At 46.7% G+C, this 12,500-nt stretch overlaps 1 protein-coding gene across 1 annotated transcript in view; it reads right to left on the reverse strand.

Moving 5' to 3' along the window:
- ptprn2 (protein tyrosine phosphatase receptor type N2) overlaps window positions 1-12,500 on the reverse strand; it is a 199,877-nt gene that overhangs the window by 142,486 nt on the left and 44,891 nt on the right. The window contains exons 5-10 of the mRNA XM_042068215.1: window positions 8,765-8,882; window positions 8,208-8,355; window positions 6,081-6,597; window positions 5,599-5,904; window positions 5,181-5,221; window positions 3,964-4,454 (exon numbers count right to left, since the gene is read on the reverse strand). Coding sequence (XP_041924149.1) covers window positions 3,964-4,454; window positions 5,181-5,221; window positions 5,599-5,904; window positions 6,081-6,597; window positions 8,208-8,355; window positions 8,765-8,882 — 1,621 coding nt within the window. The remainder of the gene's footprint in view (window positions 1-3,963; window positions 4,455-5,180; window positions 5,222-5,598; window positions 5,905-6,080; window positions 6,598-8,207; window positions 8,356-8,764; window positions 8,883-12,500) is intronic.

Below are 12,500 nucleotides of genomic sequence, written 5' to 3' on the forward strand. Positions count from 1 at the left end.
CCGAACTCATGTGGTAGGCCTATCAGAAGGCCCTTTCCTTAATCCAGCCGAGGTCGACTTGTTTACTGATAATGTGATGAACTCATTACGCTCAACCCTTGACTCAGTAGCACCACTCAAAAAGAGAATAAGAAAACAAGTAAGGCGTGCTCCATGGTATACCACACAGACAAAAACACTCAAATAAACAGTGCGTAAACTTGAACAAAAATGGCGTACCACCAAATTGGAAGTTTTTCGCCAAGCATGGAAAGATAGCCTTATGACCTACAGAAAAGCACTCAACGAAGCTAAGTCAACCTACTATTCCTCGCTGATCGAAGAAAACAAAAAAAATACAAAATTTCTCTTTACCACAATCTCCCGCCTGACGAAGAGCCACACCGAAGTAACCGAATCTATCCCTTTTTCAATGACAAAATGGAAACAATTAGAGATAAGATTAATAACCAATCAGTCTCGCCAAATATTCATACTCCATTGCTGAACGGTAGCGAAAATATAATTGAATCACAGATGAGACGAACAACGTTGAATTCATTTACACCTATCAACATATTAGACCTCACTTCCACAATCTCTTCATCAAAATCTACAACTAGTTTACTAGATCCTATTCCTACCCATCTCCTGAAGACTGCTCTCCCTTTCTTGGACAATGCTTTGCTCCAGATTATAAATAATTCACTGCTATCAGGCCATGTACCACAGTCGTTTAAGTTATCTGTTATTAAGCCATCCCTCAAAAAGCCTACCCTTGACCCTAACAACCTGGCCAACTACCGGTATAGGCCTATATCTAATCTCCCTTTTTTGTCAAAAATACTAGAAAAAATAGTGTTGAAACAAATTGGTACCTTCTTGCATATGAATAAAATCCAAGAATTATATCAGTCTGGTTTCAGAGCTCACCACAGTACTGAATCAGCCTTAGTTAAAGTTTTTAATGACCTCCTCATCGCTGCCGATAATGGACATATATCAATATTGGTCCTCCTGGACCTTAGTGCTGCCTTTGACACCATAGACCACAATATACTACTCCACAGGCTTGAACATTCGATAGGCATTAAAGACTCAGCACTCGCTTGGTTTAGATCATACCTTTCTAACAGACAATTTGTACAGGTTCACAATAAACCGTCTACCCAGACTATGGTAAAATATGGAGTGCCTCAAGGCTCAGTACTAGGGCCCCTGTTATTTTCTCTCTATATGCTTCCTCTAGGCTCAGAAATTAGGAAACATGGCATTACATTTCATTCTTATGCAGACGATACACAACTATACCTTTCCATAAAACCTGACGAATTGACTCCATTAGCCAAACTTGACACATGTATAAGAGACATAAAGACATGGATGACAAATAATTTCCTGCTTTTGAACTCCGATAAAACAGAAGTCATGGTTTTAGGTCCTAAAAAGATGAGGGATATCCTATCCTCATCACAGGCTACATTTACTGATCTTCGACTATCCTCATCCACAAGTGTTAAAAATCTAGGAGTTACAATTGACCAAGACCTATCACTAAGTAATCACATAAAACAGATTACCAAAACTTCATTTTATCATTTAAGGAACATTTCAAAGATAAGGAAGTCTTTATCCTTACCAGACGCTGAGAAATTAATTAATGCTTTTGTCACCTCAAGGATTGATTATTGCAATGCTCTATACGCTGGCTGCAATAACACCTGTCTAAAGAGTTTACAGCTTATACAAAATGCAGCTGCTCACACACTCACTAGAACTAAAAAATATGAACATATTTCCCCTATCCTGGCATCTCTACACTGGCTGCCTGTTAAAAGTCGCATTGACTTCAAAATATTACTTCTAACATACAAAGCTATTAATGGCCAGGCACCAGAATATATTAAAGATCTCCTAGTCCCATATAACCCACCTAGACCGCTACGATCACAGAATACTGGCCTTCTTGTAATTCCAAGAATCTCAAAAACTACAGTAGGAGGTAGAGCTTTCAGCTATCGCGCACCCCTCCTCTGGAATAATCCTCCTTCCTCAATTCGACTAGCAGACACCCTCCCTATTTTTAAGTCTAGACTTAAAACATACCTCTTTACTGCCTCCCATAGTTAGGTATGGTGAGGTGTGGAACTTCACCCACCTCAGGGATTCTTGGAATGGACCACCCTGCTGAGTCCTCGTGTGACTGGCACCCCAGTCGTGCGTGTGATGGTGGTCACTGACCATACCTGCGCTGGTGCCGACTACCCCTCACCATGCCTTAGTTATGCTGCTATAGCATAGTGCTGTCATGGACTTTTCATGTTTCACGCCGTACAACCCCCCCCTCTCCCCTTCTCTCTCTCTTAACTCTCCCTCTCTTGCCTTTTCTCACTATGATATACTGTAACAATATATAGTACCACTGATTACTTATTGACATTAACCATTTTGATTTTCAGTAATACTAACCCACTCTACATCTCTCTTTCTTTCCCCTTACTATACCTCACTTGTCATCACCAGTCATCAACCATCCATGTGTTGGTCCTCCTCTCACCCATCTCACCTGAAGTCCCATCCTCGACTGCCCTATTACTGTCACCCTATCTGGATTACTGGCCCGTACAGCCTAGTGACCCATCACCTGCCTACGACAATTCTGCCCGGATTCCTGGCCCGTCTGCCGACCCACCACATGCCCCTTGACAACTCCCTTCCCTTGGACAAATCCAACGCTGGACTATTTGAACTTTCTGTCACTAAATCAGGATTAATGAATTATCAAACCAGATACGTAATCACCCCACCTCTTGTAACTTTCAGCTCAAGTGCTTTTTAACACCATATCTTATTCTCTACACCTGACTATCATATGCATTTGTCATGTATACAGACCTTACTGTCCTGTATTGACCCTAGGCAGATGGGTCAGGCCCTTGAGTCGTGGATCTGCTCGAGGTTTCTTCCTATATGTATCTCCAATTCTAGGGAGTTTTTCCTCGCCCCTGTTACCCATGGGCCTCTCTCTTTCTTTTCTTTTCTTCCTTTCTTTCCTTTTTCTCTGATTGCCTACATTCTGTAAAGCGCCATGATAGATGTGTAATGTTTTGGCGCTCTATAAGCACAATAAATTGAAATTGAATTGATAGCCTACAGACTTACTGTAGGCCTAACCTATGCCTATAAATAATTTCTTATCAAAAATATTTCTGGATACGTGCTAAACTGCTTACCTGGTTGTAGCCTAAGTTTTATCCATATGGAGATCTTCAAAGGCTTGCGCTATAATTCCAACCCTGTTTATAAACTAACCTGTCTGTTGCTGACAAGGCCTATCTCAAATTTCCCCGTTTAACTCTTCTACATAGAATAGGCTATAATTGCGCAAACATTTCAAATCCCGACTTTAAAACGACAAGGCGTGGACAGGCAAAATAGGCTATTACGCATAGGCTATTACGCATAGGCTACAAACAATTTCCAAATCAGTTTCAGTAGCCTACGCTACGAGCTGGCCTAAGATCCGAAGTGGCAGACGGATAGGTAGTTGGCTACATAGCGGCTTGTTAGCTCACATTAACAGTGTAGATGCGGGCTTGTTTTTCGCACAACCGGAAATAGTCTCCCTGACATAGGATATGCTTTTGTGAAATTTTATAAAATATATAGAGAACGAAAAAAAAACGTTATTAACCGGTTTTGTGGATTTCAGAATAACGTTTCTGTTCCGGAACAGTTGAAGACCATTTTGTTTTCGTTTCCGTTTCCGCTCCTTGTAAAATTCCGTAAAATTCCGTTCATTTTCGGTTTACGTTTTCGTTCCTTGAACCGGTTCGGAGCCCTGGTAGTAACTACAATATTGTCTGTCCTTTTTGCTAAATGTAATATTTAATATTATCTTCCATAAGATGGTAGCTACTTCATACAAGTGTAAGAGTTCTCAGATGGTAAGTATTCTCAGACGTGATAGGTAAGTATACTCACTCCTCCGTGATGATGTAGCCAAAGTCTGCATCCTTCTCCGGGATGGTGTAGGTGGCCACCCCCAGCGTCAGCTCCTCCTCCACCCTCAGCCTCTTCCGCTGCGCCTCCCTCTCCTCCGCCCGCTGCGACCCCATGTCCTTCTTCTGGGGCTCGGACAGCAGCCCCAGGTCCGGCGCCCCAGCGCCCTGCATCCACTGCTCCACTTCGGCCTCCCCGAGCAGGTCCAAGCGGTCCAGCGGGTTGGCCGCCGCCAGCACCTCCTCTTCCTCCTCCTTCTTCTTCTTCTCCTTCTTTTTCTGCGGCACGTCCAGGTGCGTCTGGGTGGTCTTGCTCTGAACGTTCTCCACGGACACTCTGCCCGGCGCCACGGGCTCCCGCAGGTTGGCAGGCTCGCCCAGCACGGGCACGTCTGGCGGAGTGTCCGGTGAGAAGGCGCCAGGGTCCGTGGTCTGGTCAAGGTACTCCAACAGCTGCTTGATAAAACCACCGTCCTGCACGACAGACGTGGACAGGAGCACATGTACTGTAACTATCAACTAAGCTACATGTAAATCTAATGAGATCGCATTCGGCCGACAAGTGCTGTTCAATTATTTAATTTCCATGCAAATGATGGGGGGGGGGGGGGGGGGTGCAGAACATAAAATGCTTTATTTTATTTTGTTCAGCAGCATAACCTTTACCAACACCTGTACAAGTGTGCTAAATTAGCACAAGAGAGGAATGTTGGACAGAAAAATTCAACAAAAACATATTTCAGTGGTTTAAGCAACATCAGGGTGCTGGTTCACACTGTGCTCTGTGGCTTTGTCAAAAAGCCTTAAAACTCAATAATAATACAATAATCCACCCGCCCTTCTGGCAAAAGACGCCAAGCTTCAACACAATCCCAGACAGTCCATCAAATGTTAAGAGAGTGCCACTTATTTCTAATGATTATGCATGTGTCTGTTTTGGCATCACAAATGGCGATGCTATAACGTCTGCAGTCTGCCGTTTCCTTATACCCTGGGCTGTCTTAAAGACAGGCGCTGAGTGTGAAAAAAGGAAACGATGGGAAGCCAGACTAAATTTCACCCACGAATCAGAGCCTCAATTTATTTTAAATGACAGAAAAGACTGTCTAGAATCTTCTCCTCTAAGTGTTATATTTGAGTGTGTGTGTGTGTGTGTGTTCTGTCTCTTTGAGTGGGTACATCACAATGCCAGTGAATTACCTTGTCATCAGAGTTGGAGTTTGCTACTTTTGTCTGTTGCGCTGTAAACAAAAACAAAATCAGTGGGAAAAATGAGTCCAACGCAGCAAGAGATACATAACAATCCATTCCCTCAAACTGTGATGCCAAGGAACCATGTCGTTTATTATATCCTTTATGAAAAAACTCTCTCCCTCCCCCAACCCCACCCAAAATCTTAAAACTTCACAGAACAAGACCAAGCGACATCCAAAATCTTTACTCCACTGAGTTATTCAATAAACATTTTTCACAAACATTTTTAAAAAAAAAGGAAAAATACAATGCTGATCTTTTTTTTATGAGTTATTCAGAAATTGTCAAAAAGCCTAAACAAAGTGTCTTCACAGATCGGAAACTTCACAATGAAACCGTGCCTGGTGCTGTACTACACACATACCTTGAGGTACAGTCTCCTTCTTCAAAGCGTCAGGCCGATCTGCCCTCGAAGAAGCCTCAAGCTCTGGGTCCCTCTTCGCCTCACTCTCGCCTTGGCGCCCATCCTCGTCCTCATCTTCGTCGGCCGCCCCCTTATCTGCGGTGACCTCGCGACCCCTCTGCCGACTGACCTGGGGTCCAACACCGTCCACCACCTGCAGGGCCTCGGCGATGATGTCGGAGAGCTGGTCCAGGTCTTTGGGGCTCATGGCGTCGATGTTGACACTCTTCCGGCCCAGCTGTTTCACCACGTTCTGGATGAACTTCTCTGGAGGAGGTGTGAGGGACGAGGAGAGAAAGCAAGGAGGATGGTAATGTTGATGGAGTTATAAGCAGAATTTAAGTCTGAATTTGTATATAATTTTAAGTCTGAATTTGTGTATGAATTTAAGTCTGAATTTGTGAAGGAACTGATGTTGAAAGTGACGTGTGATAACTGCGTACCATCCACCAAGCTCAGAGGCTCTTTGGGGGCCGCTGGCGGCTTTGGTGCGGCCTTGAAGAAAAGCCGGTCGATCCTCGGCAGCGGCGGCTTGGGGGCTTCCAGAACCTTCTGTGAGGTCAGCCTCCCGCTGAACCTGTCCGCCTTGGCTTCGGCCACCTTGAGCCGCTCGGCGGCCAGTGGCCTCAGCATGCTGAAATACCGGAACTTCCCCAGGGGTCGCCCGCTAGCGCTGACTCCGGCGCTGACTCCGGCGCTGACCGCGGGACTCCCGGGCCGACGCGCTGGCCCGTCCCCAGCCAGGTACTCCTCCAGCTCCTTCAGCAGAGCCTTGGCCCGCTCCTGGTCTTGCCCAGCAGGAGGGGTCACTGGAGCTGGGGCAACCCCGACTCCGTCCACCGACCCCTGGCCCTGCGTCTTCTTGGGAGCGTGGTAGGAGAAGAAGGTGGCGGTGGTCTTGCCTTTCCCCTGCGTGTTGGGCTGGACGTACTCGATGAGGTGGTAGCGGTCGCCACTCAGCTGTAACACAAACCCATTGGGGCTCTCATTACCTGACAGTCATGGGCATTTGAGTTCACACAATTGCCTAAGGAAACATTTAGGGGCATTAGGAGAGCATCGGGCCTGCGGTGATGGAGCGAGGTAAAGAGGTCATCGGGTGCGTTTTTTGATAGACAGAGCCTCTGACAGGCGAAGAGACTCGGACGAGACTGGACCTGGATATGAATGTCTTCAGATACGAGTGATAGCTGCCCTTGAGAAAAGGTGAACATGGAAATTACAAACAAGAAGAAGAAGAAAAAAAAAGATAATGTCACCTCCGAATCCATTTCTATACCTTTTATATGCTAAACCACCGCCACCTTGATGGAGGGAAAAAAAAATGAATCTGGTGCACCAGTGGCTAGCTAATCATTCGGAACATGTATAGATGGATCATAAAGAAAGTGAGTGTGGGGGGGGTTGTGCAAGAGGGGTGGTGGTGTGCTATCCATTGATGATGAGGGCTTTCAACTCGGAGAAGTGCAATGGCAAGTGGAACGTAATATATATGGCTTAATATAAAGGACATTAAGCATCTAAGCAGTCCTTCACACATCTCGGTGGCGCTGACAGTGCCGTCTGCCGCTGTAAAGCGCGCCACCCCGTCCCTACAATGGAGCGAGATAATAAAAGATAATGTGATTCTCCCCGCCGCTGAATAACGAGGCTCCGCTGACACTGGATCAGCAGGGTGGGCGCTTTCACGACGCCGTCATTTGTCATCTCTCAATGCCGGGCAGTGGCGAGAAAAGCAGCTCGGTGGGACCTCTTCATTCACTGGTAGGGGGGGGGGGGTGGAGGGGTGGGGGGGGGGGTGACGGGTGTAGGGATGTGAACTCTTCAACTTGGGGGCCGGCCTTTATGTGGCTAATGACGCTCGAGGTGCCAACGGGCTGAGATGACAGGCTCCGGTGACACCGGCGGATGAATGACCGGTACGACCCTGTTAAGAAGTGTGTGTGTGTGTGGGGGGGGGGGTGTGTGCCTTTGAGGCTGCGGATCTTTTTTTTGGTCGCTGTTTCGTTGGGGGTTTATTGTCTGACAGAAAGTAGATGTGCCTAAGCTGAACACAGTATGCCATGTAAAGGTCAGGGTGGCACACTCATGGCTGGTCATCACTCACTATTCAGGCTGTCACTGGAACTCGCATTACACTGTAGGACTTTGGCTGCGTGCTCTACTATCAGAGGTATACGACTGCTGCTGAACAGCACAGCTCTTCTTTAGATGTAGCTCTCTATCAGGCAAAAGCAACATCTTATGATATTGTACATTTACATTTAGTCATTTAGCTGAGGCTTTTATCCAAAGCGACTGCAAAGTGCAATAAATGTAAAGTGCCACTAGGATATTGTTAGTGCAGCAATAAGTACTACTTGCATAGAGTAGATATAGAATGTTAACAATAATAATACTACTGTAAATAACAAATAGTGGATGAGCCCATTTGTGGGCATATACTGATAGAGACCTGTTCAGTGGCTGAGTGTGTGTGTGTGTGCGTGCGTGCGTGCGTGCGTGCGTGCGTGCGTGCGTGCGTGCGTGCGTGCGTGCGTATGTGTGCGTGTACGGCTCAGGTGTCTTACCTGCCGGAGGGAGCCCTCAGGGGACAGGGACTGGGAACTAGTCGGAGGCAGGAAGCCCAGATCCTGCAGGTGCTTCTGGAGTGACTTGTTGAGCTCCGCCTCCTCCATTTTCAGCTTCCTGTTGGCATCAGGAGGTGGAGCCTTGGCTCTGCAGGGCAGCACACATGAACACTGGTCAAACACATACGCAATACATTCAATGTGTTCCTTTGCCAGTACGTGCAGGTACGGTCACTTGCCCAAACATGAAGCCCCAAATCATGAAACATGCATGATTTTGTACATTTTCCTTCTGTAGTGTATCAGACAAAGGCATATCATAAGAACACATTCACAATAAGGTTCAGGGCTGGACAACAGATGCTATGACTATCCCATGTGACCTATCTGCCTCAGAACACACAATGCAATCTGTAGTATTGCCTTCCACACCTATCAGGGTCATCCTATCATGACTGTCATCACACTTCTCAGTGCTATTCTCAATGTCCACTGTCATTATTTGTCATTATAACACCATTACAATCAGCCTCGGAATGACTTTTGTGACCAGTCACCTTGAAGTGCCGGGGAAGTCGGCGAAGGACGCCTCCAGGTGTCGGAGGGGGATCTTGGGCAGCTTGGCCAGCTCCTTGGTGATGACCTGTTGGGTGGTGTCGTCCTGCCACGTGTAACCTGCAGAGATGGAGGACACGTTATTTGACACAGCGAAGACTCAATTGCCTCCCGTCTATTTCTCAGAAATAGAAAACGTGCCGTGGTGTAAAAACTAAGAAGATGGTTCTGGACACAAGGTCAGTGGGGGGTCATAGTCGTAGTAATTGCAGTAGTCATAGTAATCAATCAGGTCTGCTCTCGGCATTCACTTGGACGACATCTTCAAATGGAAGGTCCTTGTTGAGCGTTCGTGTTCTCGTCTACAGCAAAGACTTTCTACTTTTTACAGACTCAGAGTGTATGGTGTAGTACAGTAATCAATCAGGTCTGCTCTCGGCATTCACTTGGACGACATCTTCAAATGGAAGGTCCTTGTTGAGCGTTTGTGTTCTCGTCTAGAGCAAAGACTTTCTACTTTTTTACGCAGACTCAGAGTGTATGGTGTGGACCAGAGGACTATGATTTTATTTTACCAGGCTGCACTAGTCAGATATGGGATGTCCGCATGGTTTGGCAACCTCACCACGCAACTAAAAACTAAGCTCGCCCATCTGTTACACACTGCCATGAAGGTGACGTGGAGGAAGGAATACCAGCCCCTCAGCAGTCTGATCTCAGGCAAGCTCACATGATAATGACCAACCCATCTTCTACACAGAATAGGGGCTTTTGCCCTCTAGCAAACGCTACAGAGCCCTCCACTGTAAACTCAACCGTTTTAAAAACTCATTTGTGCCAACCTCTATTAAACTTTTAAATAATGCTGCTTGAGGCTGTAGGGGTTGTGCAATGGTTCCATGGTGTTTACTATGGGGTGTGTGCAGTATATTTACAGTTGTGTTGTCTATATGTAGTTTGTTTTTATTGTACTGTGAAGGCATTTATGTGTGCAACATATGGATCCAAGTCAAATTTCCCTAAGGAACAATAAAGTATATCTTATCGTTCTTTGGCTCTGGGGGCTGTTGTGTGGATGCTACCCACAATGCTATCCACACAGCACAGCACATACTTAGGTGAATTCAACGCAGGTCAAGGACAGCAACTGACTCGACAAACAGGCTTTTCCAACCTAAGCTTAGCCACACAATACTTCAGTGGATCTCAATATATTTTGACTTTGTGCAAACATATGTGGTCGGGTGGAAAACATATGTATATTTGTGTTCGCATCTACATGGAATCTTCGCATCTCATGCTGCATCTACAGGGCATCTTTGCATCTTATGCTGCATGTACTATTCTGATACTATTCTGAAGGATTAGTCTTAGGTCAGAGAGATACATAGGATGTACTTGATGCATTCCAACATCTCTGTAATGTGCCAATTAATTAGGCAAAAATGAAGATGGAAAACATGCTTTGTGTAGTAAACTGTAGCTGCTCAGTGGATTGTGTCCCTCCACACATAGCATTCGGATTCCATTGCCCCTTTGGGGGTTGCCGTGGCAATGCATGCCGATAGGAATCTGCTCAAGCACGCCCCCGGTGCCCCTGGCTCACCCGAAGACGCTGGCACAGGGTGCTTTAGGGACGACCCAAAGCAACGAGGAGTGCCGGGCAGCGGGAATGCCAGGGACAGATGGGGTGGAGGTATGCCCAGAAAGGCACCCCTTCATCAGACAGCAACCCTGCATCTCTGCCATACTCCACTGAGCTGGCGGATACAACTATGGAAGTGCTTTAACCAGGGGCCTCTATGAGGACCCATGCCGGCCATCCCAGCATATGATAATTAATGGGATATTCTGGGAATGAGAAATACTTCAGATAAATGTCTATCCAGTCAGAGTGGAAGGGTCATCGCACCTGGTTCGAGAGGATCGGAGAGAATGCCGTCAATCACGGTCGGAGCGTTCTCATGGCAAACAGCCGCGGAACGCCAGAGATGGACGCAACCTCATTAGCCCGCCACGTCTCCCACGCGTCCAACGATGCTAATGCATTTGCACAGCGTACAGATGAGGGCTTCCAAATGGTGTCAATCTCATCAGTGATGTGTCCCGTGACACCGAGCCGAATGAGGTGCAAGAGGTTTCCAGCCTCGAACAATGGCAGCCAGCAGTGGCAAGATGATTGCTATAGAATGCGAGCATCGTCTGGTCGGGAGGGAGGGTCAGTGGGCAGAATTGAGGAGATGAGGGTGGGTTAGTGGGTGACCCCCATGTAAAGCCTCAACATGAGATATGTGTAGCAAACTAACTGTAGTCTAGCTAATAGGATCTGTGCAGATATTCAGTATAGAATGTCTCCACTTGTTATTATTATTATTATTATTATTTATTATTTATTATTACATTACATTTAGCAGACACTTCTTGACCAAAGTGACTTACATATGTCAGCTATATTACAAGGGATCACATTGTCCCCGGAGCAACTTGGTTGTTAAGTGCCTTGCTCAAGGGCACAACGGTGGAAGCCGGGAATTGAACCGACAACTTTCAGGTTACTGCATGCTAGCCCAGCTCCTTAACCACTACACTACCACCACCCACTTGTGGGAGAAGAAGGGTGTCTGCCCACATCTCTGACCGCCAATGCAGCAGCAGACTCCTGTTTCTCAGCTTTCTGTTCAGTTCCTGCTGTCATTGAACAGCTTTGAGTGGAGGAGGAAGAGGTGGAGGAGGAAGAGGTGGAGGAGGAGGAGGAGGTGGAGGAGGAGGAGAAGGAGGAGGAGGAAGAGGAGGAGGAGGAGGAGGAGGTGGAGGTGGAAGAGGAGGAGGAGTAGGAGAAGGGGGCGCAGAAGAATTCTCCAAGCTGCTGTGCCTGGGATGGACGGAATAACTGGGTAAATAAACAACAACAACAAACAACAAACGGAGCGACCTACAGTAGGGAGGAGGTTCGAGCTCCCTCAGCACTTTAACGAACATAGTCAGGTGGCATTCGCCTAACGCCCCCTGGCCTCGCCTCCTCTGCTCAGGAGATAGTTCTCCAGTATGGCTGCGGACCTGCATAGACTCACACTGCTACACACAGACACGTACGCACACAGACAGAGAGCTCATACATACACAAACATATGCACACAAACACACACACACATCATGAAAGGGCAGCATCCATCTCCCTAAGCAGGGGTCTGGCTTGTTAAAAGCGGGATGGTGTCTCCGGTAATGTGCTTCTGTTAATTAGTGCCTCGCCATTAATGGCGGCACCTTGAAGCTGTAAGAGACACTTCCGCTCACACTGTGGTCTCTCTATGACTGATAGATAGAGAGAGAGAGAGAGAGAGATAAAAGGGGGGAAAGAGGGGCAATGATGGAGAGCAAGAGAAACAGACAGAAAGATAAAGAGAGAAAGAGAGAGAAAAGTGCTAGAAACTTCTCAATATTCAGCCTCCATTAGATCATTGTATGGCTGCTCAGCCGCGTTTTATCTGTGTTTTTTTTTTTTTTAAATGCAGATGCGGTCTGCCTTGTCTAATGGTTTTATCCTGACCGACGTGAAAGGTGGGTGAGTGAATCATTTAACCACAGAATTAAGTGCCTTTGTTGAAAATAATTTATTGCAAACAAGACAATAAAGCCTTTCCCTGTCCATTTAAGCAGATGTTGGCTCAATTAGTAGCCGGGGGTGGGGGGGGGGGGGGGGGGGGGTGTAGGAGGAAAGTGTTGTGCTGGAAAGTTTGC

Source organism: Alosa sapidissima, chromosome 17 (genome assembly GCF_018492685.1).
Source record: "Alosa sapidissima isolate fAloSap1 chromosome 17, fAloSap1.pri, whole genome shotgun sequence".
Classification (NCBI taxonomy): domain Eukaryota; kingdom Metazoa; phylum Chordata; class Actinopteri; order Clupeiformes; family Clupeidae; genus Alosa; species Alosa sapidissima.